The sequence below is a fragment of the Salvelinus sp. IW2-2015 genome, linkage group LG3, assembly GCF_002910315.2.
Source record: "Salvelinus sp. IW2-2015 linkage group LG3, ASM291031v2, whole genome shotgun sequence".
Taxonomy (NCBI): Eukaryota; Metazoa; Chordata; class Actinopteri; order Salmoniformes; family Salmonidae; genus Salvelinus; species Salvelinus sp. IW2-2015.
In genome coordinates, this window is record NC_036840.1 from 880655 (window position 1) to 894976 (window position 14322).

Consider the following 14322-nt stretch of genomic DNA (forward strand, 5'->3'; position numbering starts at 1 on the left):
CGGGGGTGTGTGCTCAGTCCACTCCTGTACTCCCTGTTCAATCATGACTCCAACACCATTAAGTTTCCCGATGACACAACAGTGGTAGGCCTGATCACCGACAACGACGAGACAGCCTATAGGGAGGTCAGAGACCTGGCCGTGTGGTGCCAGGACAACAACCTCTCCCTCAACGTGATCAAGACAAAGGAGATGATTGTGGACTACAGGAAAAAGAGGACCGAGCACGCCCCATTCTCATCGACGGGGCTGCAGTGGAGCAGATTGAGAGTTTCAAGTTCCTTGGTGTCCACATCACCAACAAACTAACATGGTCCAAGCACACCAAGACAATCGTGAAGAGGGCACGACAAAACCTATTCACCCTCAGGAGACTGAAAAGATTTGGCATGGGTCCTCAGATCCTCAAAAGGTTCTACAGCTGTGCCATCGAGAGCATCCTGACTGGTTGCATCACTGCCTGGTATGGCAACTACATCACTGGGGCCGAGCTCCCTGCCATCCAGGACCTCTATACCAGGTGGTGTCAGAGGAAGGCCCTAAAAATTGTCAAAGACTCCAGCCACCCTAGTCATAGACTGTTCTCTCTGCTACCGCACAACAAGCTGTACCGGAGCGCAAAGTCTAGGTCCAAGATGCTTCTAAACAGATTCTACCCCCAAGCCATAAGACTCCTGAACCTAATTAAATGGCTACCCAGACTATTTGCATTGCCGCCACTTTCCCCCTCTTTTACACAGCAGCTACTCTCTGTTATCATCTATGCATAGTCACTTTAACTCTACCCACATGTGTATATATTACCTCAATTAACTGGTGCCCCCGCACATTGACTCTGTACCGGTACCCCCCTGTATATATTCTCGCTATTGTTATTTTACTACTGCTCTTTAATTACTTGTTCATTTTATTTTTTATTCTTATTCGTACTTATTTATTTTTACTGCATTGTTGATTAGGGGCTCATAAGTAAGCATTTCACTGTAAGGTCTACCTACACATGTTGTATTTGTATTTGATTTGATATTAATATTTGGCTATTTTTTCCACTAACTGGTCTTTTGACCAATCACATCAGATCTTTTTCAGAGCTGATCGGATTGGTCAAAATACCAGTTAGTGGAAAACGTATCAGAATTGGGCTGTCTGTGTCATCTCAGCCTTTGCAGCAGGAACTCCATATATGGGCATAGGCCCGTCACCATGACACAACTACCTCACATACTAGGGTCACGTTCAGTAGGTCACAAGTTAGTTTTGGAACGTTCAGATATAAATACGTAATGTAAAACAAACATGCCGCTCTGACAAGGAATCATGTCGGCTCTATTTCTATATGCAAAGTTTTAAAATTCAAAAGGCACTCGCCCATCTGAGCTAACTTTTTTGTGGGTGCATGGTAACAGTTGAATAAAATTAGAAAAAGGAAACCCACACACTGCAAAGTTTGGCAACTGAAAGTGGCCCTGCATACACATGACCATAAGCCATAATTACACCTCACACACCTGAATACAAGTTTACGTATAACAATACAAAACACTCGTAATTGCTAAAGTACCTACTACCTCCATGTGGAAATGTAGATGACATTTGTAGCAGTTTAAGTGTTCAAATTATAATCTATAAACGATAATATATAAAAGTTTAATAAACAATATTTACATTTACGTACACACCTGTTTGTGTATTATTTTTAATTAAGCCAAATGCTTATTATATATAGAATAGGTAAGGTAGAATATAATAAATTAAGCCTACTGTAACAGTTTTCATTTGCATAGAAGAAAGAAAAAAAATACAGTTGTATTTCAAAGTTCAAATATTGTCTTCTCAGTTTTTGTATTGGTTTTTATGCTGACATTTGTTACATTCAAAATAAAATGACTCAAACCACAAACTTCCAGAGAGAAGCAGGCCCAAGCTAGAAAGTATCATAAAATGCCTCATTTATATGACACATACTGTAACTTGAAAGAGGTTATTTTATATTTTGAAATGTTTGTTTATTTTCCATCCATGTTGGCAGTAATGTACACAAACTACAGTTTGAGAAAAAGGCATGGTGAGCATGGTTTTCAGTTATACATTGACGTTATTCAGCATAACAAATTGACAGACAGTGAAAGAGCAATCCATGGTAACGCTTTTCAGAATGAAACCAAAACAGGAAAACACACCGGACTTCCTCAAGTGTGTGTTTGTAGGTGTCTCTTCAAGTGTGTGAGACGGGTGTAACTTTTTACACAGTGATGACATGGGTATGGCCTCTCTCCCGTATGGGTGAATTGATGTTTAGTTAAGACAGAGCTCTGCGCAAAACTCTTTCCACACTCAGGGCAGGTGTAGGGGCGCTCTCCTGTGTGACTGCGTATGTGAACCGTCAAATGACTTGACACTGTGAAGGCCTTTCCACAAACTGTGCACCTGTAAGGTTTCTCTTGGGTGTGAGAGCGCTCATGCTTCTGCAGGTCACTGACTGAGCAAAACCCTTTCTTGCACTGAGAGCAGATGTGAGGTCTCGCCCCCGTGTGAATCCTTGTGTGCACAGTAAGATTAGCCAACTGAGAGAAACACTTCCCACAGTAAGAGCAGCTGTATGGACGCTCGCCCGTGTGAGTCCGCATGTGTGATGTCAGCTGACTTTTGGAGATATACTGCTTATTACAGCGAGGACATGTGTGGGGTTTCTCCCCTGTGTGTGTCCGTTGGTGGAGTACAAGGGTGGCTAAGGCGCCAAAGCACTTTCCACACGCATCACACTGATGGGGTTTGTCCACTGCATGAGTTTTTTGGTGGATCTTCAGCTCAACTGACCCAAAGAATTTGTCTTCACAGTGTCGACAGTTGAAGAGAGGTTCACGAGAGTGAGTTTGCTGGTGACTCTTTAGTTCGGAGCGGGAACTGCAACTCCGTCCGCACTCCATACAGTTGAGCTGTGCCCTATGTGTCCTCTTATGTTGGAGCCGTTCACTTAAAGATCCAAATGTTTTCCCACACTTGGAACAAGCATACCCCCCCTCCACTGAATGGGTCCTGTTGTGCCTGGTTAGGCTCGACAGGAACTTGAAACGTTTTTCACAGAAAGAGCAGTTGAACGACGGCGTCACACTATGTGTTTGCTGGTGCTTTCGCAAATCAGAAGTCGTCTGGCAACTCTTTCCACACAACAGACATTTGAGGGACTTGTGAGTAGATAGGTGTTTGAACCGCTGGCGGAGAGATCTGAAACTCTCTCCGCACTTGGGGCAATCGAAGGTCGCGTCTAGACAGTGTTTTTGGTGGTGTTTTGAAAGCCCAGTTGAATTACTGAAAGTCTTTCCGCACTGGGTGCATTTGTAGGGTCGATCTCCAGTGTGAATTCGCTGATGCTGAACCAGTTGAGATGGATAGATAAAACACCTTCCACACTGGGAGCACTTGTTGGCAATACGCCGTGCAGTGGACAATGCTTTGGAAAGGGTCTCCAAGGATGGTGATACGTCACCAGGTGGTGGTTGAGCGCAGCTAGACAGCCGAGAAGACTCCCTTGAAGCAGGTTCTGTGGAGAATAAAGTAAGAAAATAAATGCAATTGTCTTTGCACAACTATGGAATCCTTGGGGCCCCGTTTATAAGTAAGTTTCAAAAGTCTTACCGTTGTTTTCCTCTTCTGTGTCATCATGGTCTGAAGAAAATGGTCTTGATTCTTCAGCAGCACTCCTGTTACTGGAGGATCCACAGCGCATGTTCAGTTAAATACTAATGCACCACAGTAGTAGATAACAGTAGTTTAATATAATGGATTCAAATGTAAAGATGCATGGTGTTGGTGGTGTATGTCAAACAAACCTAACTATAACATTTTCCGACAAGATAGAACTGCCAAAGGGGGTGGAGTTGCAATCTACTGCAGAGATAGCCTGCAGAGTTCTATCATACAATCCAGGTCTGTGCCCAAACAATTCGAGCTTCTTCTTTTAAAAATCCACCTTTTCAGAAACAAGTCTCTCACCGTTGCCGCTTGTTATAGACCACCTTCAGCCCCCAGCTGTGCCCTGGACACCATATGTGAATTGATCGCCCCCCATCTATCTTCAGAATTCGAACTGTTAGGTGACCTAAACTAGGACTTGCTTAACACCCCGGCCGTCCTACAATCTAAGCTAGATGCCCTCAATCTCACACAAATTATCAAGGAACCTACCAGGTACAACCCAAAATCTGTAACCAGGGGCACCCTCTTAGATATCATCCTGACCAACTTGCCCTCTAAATACATCTCTGCTGTCTTCAACCAGAATCTCAGCGATCACTGCTTCATTGCCTACGTGCGCAATGGGTCCGCGGTCAAATGACCACCCCTCATCACTGTCAAACGCTCCCTAGAACACTTCAGCGAGCAGGCCTTTCTAACCGATCTGGCCCGGGTATCCTGGAAGGATATTGACCTCATCCCGTCAGTAGAGGATGCCTGGTTGCTCGTCAAAAGTAATTTCCTCTCCATCTTAAATAAGCATGCACCATTCAAAACATGTAGAACTAAGAACAGATATAGCCCTTGGTTCACCCCAGACTTGACTGCCCTTGACCAGCACAAAAACATCCTGTGGCTTTCTGCATTAGCATCGAATAGCCCCCGCGATATGCAACTCTTCAGGGAAGTCAGGAACCAATATACTCAGTCAGTTAGCTTTCCTAAGGCTAGCTTTTTCAAACAGAAATGTGTTCCTGTAGCACTAATTCCAAAAAGTTTTGGGACACTGTAAAGTCCATGGAGAATAAGAGCACCTCCTCCCAGCTGCCCACTGCACTGAGGATAGGAAACACTGTCACCACCGATAAATCTACGATAATCGATCATTTCAATAAGCATCTGTTCACGGCTGGCCGTGCTTTCCACCTGGCTACCCCTACCCCGGCCAACACCTCAGCACCCCCTGCAGCAACTCGCCCAACCCCCCCCCCCCCGCCCCCACTTCTCCATCACCCAAATCCAAACAGCTGATGTTCTGAAAGAGGTGCAAAATCTGGATCCCTACAAATCAGCTGGGCTAGACAATCGGGAACCTCTCTTTCTAAAATCAACCGCACAAATGGGTTGCAACCCCTATTACTAGCCTATTCAACCTCTCTTTCATATCGTCTGAGATCCCCAAAGATTGGAAAGCTGCCGCGGTCATCCCCCTCTTCATAGGTAGAGACACCTTAGACCCAAAATGTTATAGACCTATATCCATCCTGCCCTGCCTTTCGAAAACCTTCGAAAGCAAAGTTAATAAACAGATCACCCACCATTTCGAATCCCACCATACCTTCTCCACTATGCAATCTAGTTTCTGAGCTGGCCATGGGTGCACCTCAGCCACGCTCAAGGTCCTAAACGATATCATAACCCCCATCGATAAAAGACAGTACTGTGCAGCCGTCTTCATCGACCTGGCCAAGGCTTTCGACTCTGTCAATCACCACATTCTTATCGGCAGACTCAATAGCCTTGGCTTCTCAAATGACTGCCTCGCCTGGTTCACCAACTACTTCTCAGATAGAGTTCAGTGTGTCAAATCGGAGGGCATGTTTTCCGGACCTCTGGCAGTCTCTATGGGGGTGCCACAGGGTTCAATTCTCAGGCCGACTCTCTTCTCTATATACATCAATGATGTCGCTCTTGCTGCTGGTGATTCTCTGATCCACCTCTATGCAGACAACACCATTCTGTGTACATCTGGCCCTTCTTTGGACACTGTGCTAACAAACCTCCAAACGAGCTTCAACACCATACAAAACTCCTTCCGTGGCCTCTAATTGCTTTTAAATGATAGTAAAACTAAGTGCATGCTCTTCAACCGATTGCTGCCCGCACCCTCCCGCCCGACTAGCATCACTACTCTGGACGGTTCTGACCTAAAGAATGTGGACAGCTACAAATACCTAGTTGTCTGGTTAGACTGTAAACTCTCCTTCCAGACTTACTTTAAGCATCTCCAATCCAAAATTAAATCTAGAATCGGCTTCCTATTTCGCAAACAAAGCCTCCTTCACTCATGCCGCCAAACATACCCTCGTAAAACTGACTATCCTACCGATCCTTGACTTCGGCGATGTCATTTACAAAATAGCCCCCAACACTCTACTCAGACTACATCCAGTTTGCTATCACAGTGCCATCCGTTTTATCACCAAAGCCCCATTTCTTACCCACCACTGCAACCTCTATGCTCTCGTTGGCTGGCCCTTACTACATATCCGTCGCCAAACCCACTGGCTCCAGGTCATCTATAAGTCTTTGCTAGGTAAAGCCCCACCTTATCTCATCTCACTGATCACCATAGCAACATCCACCCGTAGCACGCGCTCCAGCAGGTATATTGCACTGGTCATCCCCAACACTTCCTTTGGCCGCCTTTCCTTCACATCTCCTCTGGTCCTTTGGTTCGGTAATAACCCTTCCCACAGCACTTATGTTTTCATTCTCCTCTTCCACACCTCTCTCTGTGAATTCATCATCATCACTACCCATGGTAGACACTCTGTCTTCTTTACTGTTCTGGTTTCCATCTAAACGTGCTCTTGATTCTGCCTGTTGATAATCTCTGCTGTCTGACAAAGTCTCCATCTCTCTGCTTACATGGGTAGAGCCTTCCAAGTTAGGCAAGACATCTAATTTTCTGTCAAAGGCAAATGCCACTCCCACTGTGGTAGGAAGGGACAGTGAAGCGACGATGCAGTCTTCTGCCGAGGAGGGAAATGCTGACAGACACAAGGGTAGAGGACAGTAAAGTTTTAAGTCAGTATGTCAGAAAAGTTAGTGGCCTGTCACAATGTGTTTCTTGTGATAAAGGAGCTTAGATTATCACGTTTGTCTAACTTTCCACAGCATGCGTGGTGCTGAAGCAGGTATTGCAGGTCCTCTGTGTGAGAAAGAGACTGCAGACACTCATCCGAGGCAGAGGGCACAGCGCTGAGCCAAGATGCAGTCTATGAAGACAGTACACCGAAAATGAGAGTGTAACAAAAGCATAGAAATCCATTTATATCTCAAACATCACTCTCAATGTGTTAAATGCAACATTTTAAAGATGATGATATAACGACAAACATAGAGCCAAAATGGAGCTCATAAAGACTGCATTGAATATCAGTGATATTTACATCTCCCTTGGTTTTCTCTCTACCTGCTTAAGGTCTGGCACTGGTAGCAGATCTTCTAGTCTGGAGAGGAACTGACAAACGAGTGCCTGCAAAGCTCTGTCAAAATCACAGCCATACACCACAGGGAAATCTGCCTGAGAGGGAGATAGAGAGAGCAAGTGAAAGGAGTCCCACAATTTGTATGACAGACAAGTACGTCTGCAAACCAAGGATAGATAATATTGATGTTGCTGCCCTTGGCACAGTTGCTATAGCAGAAGGGCAGACTGACCATTCGTTAACTATAATTAACTATAAACTATAAACTTTTTTTGATAATTCAACTGGTTTATAATGTCTCCTATTCAGTGACGAAATGTTGTTATTCACAATTAAGATTTAAGCCAGCTGGGAATAAACAGTTCCATACCTTGAAGAATTGGATCCTCTCGACTGAGTCTTCGAGAAGGTTTTTGGTGAGCTTGAGGAAGTTTGCTTCCAACGCATCCATCTGTGCATCATTATTCTGTAACATAAACCCAACACAATGATACAAAAAGCAGGGCAACCAGAAAATGTGATACATTTTACCCTATATACAGAAAAGTGCAAGAACATACCATACCAACTCACCTGTGACAGACCACAGGATGAGAATCTGTCAAGATGGATCTTAATTTTGTTGAGGTCCTCTGGATGCTCACCTTGAAACAGCTGAAGAGTTACCTGAAAAATATTAACTGTATCCGTGGCCGTGTCTACACTTGACACTTACAGTTTAAGTTGGAAGTTTACATACACTTAGGTTGGAGTCCTTAAAACTCGTTTTTCAACAACTCCACAAATTTCTTGTTAACAAACTATAATTTTGGCAAGTCGGTTAGGACATCTACTTTGTGCATGACAAATGTAATTTTTCCAACAATTGTTAACAGGCAAATTATTTCAATTATAACTCACTGTATCACAATTCCAGTGGGTCAGAAGTTTACATACACTAAATTGACTGTGCCTTTAAACAGCTTGGAAAATTCCAGAAAATGATGTCATGGCTTTAGAAGCTTCTGATAGGCTAATTGACATAATTTGAGTCAATTGGACGTGTACCTGTGGATGTACTTCAAGGCCTACCTTCAAACGCTGTGCCTCGTTGCTTGACATCATGGGAAAATCAAAAGAAATCAGCCAAGACCTCAGAAAAACAATTGTAGACCTCCACAAGTCCTTGGGAGCAATTTCCAAATGCCTGAAGGTACCACATTCATCTGTACAAACAATAGTACGCAAGTATAAACACCATGGGACCACGCAGCCGTCATACCGCTCAGGAAGGAGACGCGTTCTGTCTCCTAGAGATTAACGTACTTTGGTGTGAAAAATGCAAATCAATCCCAGAACAACAGCAAAGGACCTTGTGAAGGTGCTGGAGGAAACAGGTACAAAATTATCTGTATCTACAGTAAAACAAGTCCTATATCGACATAACTTGAAAGGCCGCTCAGCAAGGAAAAAGCCATTGCTCCAAAACCGCCATAAAAAAACAGACTATGGTTTGCAACTGCGCATGAGGAGAAAGATTGTACTTTTTGGAGAAATGTCCTCTGGTCTGATGAAACAAAAATAGACCTGTTTGGCCATAATGACCATCATTATGTTTGGAGGGAAAATTGGGACGCTTGCAAGCCGAAGAACACCATCCCAACCGTGAAGCACGGGGGTGGCAGCATCGTGTTGTGGGGGTGCTTTGCTGCAGGAGGGACTGGTGCACTTCACAAAATAGATGGCATCATGAGGATGAAAAATGATGTGGATGAAAAATGATGTGGATATATTGAAGCCACATCTCAAGACATCAGTCAGGAAGTTAAAGCTTGGTCGCAAATGGGTCTTCCAAATGGACAATGACTTAAGGACAACAAAGTCAAGCTATTGGAGTGGCAATCACAAAGCCATGATCTCAATCCTATAGAAAATTTGTTGGCAGAACTGAAAAGGCGTGTGCGGGCAAGGAGGCCTACAAACCTGACCCAGTTACACCAGCTCTGTCGGGAGGAATGGGTCAAAATTCACCCAACTTATTGTGGAAATCTTGTTGAAGGCTACCCGAAACATTTGACCTAAGTTAAAAAATGTAAAGGCAATTCTACCAAATACTAATTGAGTGTATGTAAACATCTGACCAACTGGGAATGTGATGAAAGAAATAAAAGCTGAAATAAATCATTATCTCTACTATTATTCTGACATTTCACATTCTTAAAATAACTTGGTTATCCTAACTGACCTAAGACAGGGAATTATTACTAGGATTAAATATTTTAGGAATTGTGAAAAACTGAGTTTAAATGTATTTGGCTAAGGTGTATGTAAACTTCCGACTTCAACTGTACATGTGACTTTGCTATGAGAACACGAAGATCGCATTGAAAATATAAGAGGTTCCAGGACGATGGCGGCGAGTGCCGATGAGATTTTAGCTTGCTCTGAGTAACCTTAACTTTTATCCCTCTCAACAGCACAATTTTTACTTGAAACCTTTAAGGAGGCTATAAAGAAGGGAGAACTCCCTGCCTCTCTGAAGCAAGGGGTTATTACTATTATACCTACACCACACAAGGATCTCTTAAATATTGATAATTGGCATCCAATCACACTCCTAAATAAAGACTACAAAATTATAGCCTTAATCTTTGCGAAAAGGTTAAAGTCTTGCTTGAATGATCTGATTGATGAATGTCAATCAGGGTTTATGAAAGTGCGCCATATATCTAATAATCTGAGGCTGGTGTTAGACTTGGTTGAGTATTTTAATCTATTGGATGACTTCCCTGTTATCTTATTTTTGGATCTTCAGAAAGCATTTGATGCCGTAAATCACAATTTTATCTTTGATTATCTTAAGCATTTGAAGTTTGGTCATTTTTTTGTTGATGCTATTAGAACTCTATATAATGGTGGCAATAGCTGTATCAAACTCTGTCATGGAACATCCTCAAGGTTTAACATTTACAAAGGAATATGACAAGGTTGTCCAATCTCACCTTTTTAATTTATGTTAGTATCTCACATCTTATGCTCATTAGTTCATCAAAGTCAATTTGAAGGCATTCGATTCCAGGCCAGAGAGATCAAGATATCCCAACTGGCAGATGACACATCACTTTTTTTGAAAAATGTGTAACAAGCTAGATTAGCATTGGATATTGTGAAGCAGTTCTCCAAAATCTCAGGTTTGGTATTTAATCTTTCCAAATGTGAGATGTTTGTTCTGAAAGGAGCTGTCAATCTAGCAGATTGTAACATCTCTGAAAAAGATACTGTAACCTACCTCGGTGTAAAGATCACCAAAAATGTTAAGGCTGTGAATGATCTTAATTTGAAACCTGTAACTGAATCTGTCAACAACAAAAAATATCCTCATGGTTAGGGAGGGATTTAAGTCTTCAAGGAAGCGTGCTTTTATCCAAAGCTGAGGGGCTATCTTTTTCCATCTATTGACATTCCCAAATCCACTTGCTGTACCTTAGATAGGCTTTTGTACAACTTCATATGGAAAAACAAGTAAAAATAGATGTTATCACCAACAGGGTTTGTGATGGCCGTCTAAATGTCTTAGACTTCACTCACTTCAATCAGATATCAAAAGTCAACTGGTACATAAAAAATCCTCAGTTTCTGGAATATTATACCTCATTTTGTTTTTCTGAAGCTCGGAGCGCTTAGTTTTTACTACAATGTCCATATATTGTGGGTAAACTTCCAGTGAAATTGGCGGCTTTTCACAAGCAGGCTTTAATGTGCTGGGCTTTGCTGTATAAACTTTTCACCTCATAAATGTTTTATATGGAATAATGGGTCGATATTACATAGAAACAAGATGTTATTTTACCGTAACTGGTTCTCGAAAAACATTGTCCTTGTCAGCCAATTAGTTAGTATTGTGGGAATCTATGTACGCTGAGAGAATTTATGGAAAGATACAACTTTGGGGTTTAGAGCAAAGAATATGACACTGTTATAAAAGCTATACCTAGTGGGATAAAATATTTACTTCAGAATAATGCATATTTTGGAATATCTATTGTAAGCGATATCCAGGTGAATGGCATAGGTTTACTAGATAAGAAATTCAACAATCGTTTATTAAGGGATATTTTCTACAGGAAGTCTATTCCCTCTGCGATATTTTGTTGGGCTTCATCGTTTGATGTAAACTGGCGCCATGCTTGGCTCACTCCACACAAATTTATGGTGACCAATAAAGTAAAGGAGATCTCCTTTAAGATTATCCATAAATTCTATCCGTGTAATAGCTTGATTTCTAAATATATACCTGATGTTACCAGTGAATGCAGTTTTTGTGAACTAGAAACAATCTATTGAACACTTATTCTGTCATTGTTCACATAGTGAAGTGTTCTGGACTGATGTAAAACTATATATCTTGGCAACAAAATGCATACAACAATTGAAATATCTAGGTTTGACATTATTTTACTATACTGATTCCACAATTTAACTTGAGTATGTCATAAATCTCAATTTTATTAGGAAAATGTTTCATACACAAATAATTTATGAAGAAAAATCCCCTTTTCTTAATTTTTTTATCTGATTTTGAAAACTATTTAGTCATTAAAACGTATACAAAACAAAATGTCTAAAAAATTTATTCGCTACATGTCTGTATTTGAATTGATATAATGTGGATTTGTATTATTATTTTTTTCTTCTCTTATTTCTTTGTGGAATCCCTCTGGCTGTTCTGTTTGTGTTTTGCATGTTACTGTTTAATTAATAATATATTTTTTTTTTTTATAATAAAAAAATATATATATAAAATGTAATAATAAAAAGCATTGAAAATATAGGTAAAGGCTGTTTTTACACAGACAGACCACTTCTGATATTTTTTCACAAATTGGTCTTTTGATCAATCACATCAGATCTTTTCACAGATCTTTTGCAGAGCTGATCTGATGTGGGGAACGTGTTGGCTGGCCTCATAATTGCTAGCCAGCTAGCTAATATTTTGAAAAAGAATGCACTTTTTTTAGCTAGAGTTATTTGCAACCCCTTTAACTTTGCTTGCTGGCTAGCTACAGAGGTTAGCTACTGCCATCAAGGTGTTGTCGTGTTATCATATTTGGCTTATTCCACCGTTTGCAGAATGCATACTGGCATTTGAATATAGCGCAGGAAAAGGGAATCGGAACACATTTAAATGTAGGTGTAGACGCATGATGTGTTCGGAATTGCATGATCAGAATACAAAAACTGCATTAACTGTCATGTCTACATGGCCTAGCCCTTGATCATGACTCTCAGCTCCATTATTTTTTATTTATTTAACCTTTATTAATTTAACTTTTAGTACATTACACATAAGAGTCATTGGATGAAGGCGTCTTCTGTACAGAGTTTTGTTAAGAGCCCCTATGCTCAATCTGAACATTAACACGCGTCGCTCGCGGTACGGTTTTGGAAACATAAGGACCTTCTTTCATATTAGCAAGAAATAATAACTTTAAAAAAGTTTAATCGATACACACCTTTCTAGGGATAATTATGGTTCCCACACGGCCATATCTCGTTACAGCGCATGTTTACGGAAGACAGAGGGACCAGTTGCGCTAATTATCTATATAGCATACCTGTGTGTAACCGAAGAAGGCCGGCAGAATCGTGTTGTCACTGAAAAATACTGTTTGCTGCAACTGTGATAAAGCCGGTTAAAACAGTGTACAGTAAGTGAACATTTTTGCATTTGTGAAATTATTTTGATGTGATATGAAAGTAGAGGGTTTTTTGTTTCTAGAACCGTATCACGTAACAATTGAAATCGATTCACGTTTAGATGGGAGTATTTGGCTGGTTTGGCTGCCAGAGCCAATCTACCTCTGAAAATAGCATAAGGTCCTTGGACCTTAAGGAGTAATGGTAGGCTCCTTAAGAGTGCATCTTGGGCTAGACGCAGCCCTTCATACACCTGACACGTTGTTAAACACATTTCTACACCCAGGGTAAGTTTCAGAATTTACTTACCCTTGCCCTTAATGCCAGAAGAAGCAATGTCCTCTGTCTGTCAGTTATAAGTTCTGGGACAGTTTGTGTAACCACCGTCACAAACTCCTCTAACTTTCCATAGTGCTTGATGGCCCTCTGTTGCGCTACCTGCCACATAAATGCAGACAATAGCCGTAGAGGTGGAACCAAAAGGCGCAGGGAGGAGAAAGGGAGGGGGTAATCTATTGTGTAGAGAAGGATGTACAGTAATATCAAAGACAGTACAGTATAAAGATAACTGCTTCTCCAAAAATAAATCCCTGATCTTGCTTGTAGGAGATAGCTAATCTCACGCGCAGAAACAAGTCTTCGTCTAACGGCGGTCTCGTGCCGAACTGCGAATGTCTAGCAACCAAAGGTTGCTAATTCGAATCTCATTAAGGACAACTAGCATTTTATCAACTTTTCAACTACTTACTACTTTTTAGCTACTTTGCAATTACTTAGTATATTAGCTAACCTTTCCCCAAACCCTTTAACCTAACTCCTAAACTTAACCCTAACGTTAGCCACCAAGCTAGAATTCGTAACATATCCTACGTTTGCAAATTCGTAACATATTGTACGTTTGAAAATGTGTAACATATAATACGTAATATTGTACTTCGTTACATATCATACAAAATGGCTGATGGACGTCCACAAATTATTACATACCATACGAAACTTAACATATCATAGTTAACGGCAGGTTACTGATTTACATACAGAATAATACGACATGCTCTGAGACCAGGTTGCAAAGCTAGCTAGCTGGGGCCATATAGACATATAAATCCCTCATACAAAAATAAACTGTGTGCTAAAATAGCTACAGCAAGTTTGAAGACATATATAACTAGGCTAGCTACAGGAAGCTGTTTGCTACATACCCATAGCATCCATTTTTTGCTGTGTTATAAGTCTGCTAAATGACTGTATCAATGCTGACAACTGTTTACAGCATTCTGCTGTAAAACAGCAGTTTTATTATTAGATGTTGTTCTAAAATGCATGAACAAAACAGAAGGAAAAAAACGTGTCCTCGAGTATTTAGCTACTTCCGGGTGGGAACGTCCACAAAATTGTCAAAATAAAAGTCGTTTTCGCTGCACGTGTTTTGATCATGAAGTAACTTACTTTAATTCATTCATGAAGCTGTTTCTTT

At 41.2% G+C, this 14322-nt stretch overlaps 1 protein-coding gene across 1 annotated transcript; it reads right to left on the minus strand.

Annotated features, from left to right (window-relative positions):
* Window positions 1-1442: 1442 nt before the first annotated feature.
* LOC111981826 (zinc finger protein 345-like) lies at window positions 1443-14215 on the minus strand. The gene is made up of 9 exons (XM_070436414.1): window positions 14048-14215; window positions 13155-13357; window positions 7743-7835; window positions 7540-7635; window positions 7154-7264; window positions 6836-6956; window positions 6301-6728; window positions 3637-3733; window positions 1443-3541 (listed from the first exon to the last, which is right to left on the minus strand). Exons 1-9 carry the CDS (start codon window positions 14058-14060, stop codon window positions 2190-2192), a joined length of 2514 nt encoding a protein of 837 aa, XP_070292515.1. The 5' UTR covers window positions 14061-14215; the 3' UTR covers window positions 1443-2189.
* Between the last annotated feature and the right edge of the window lie 107 nt (window positions 14216-14322).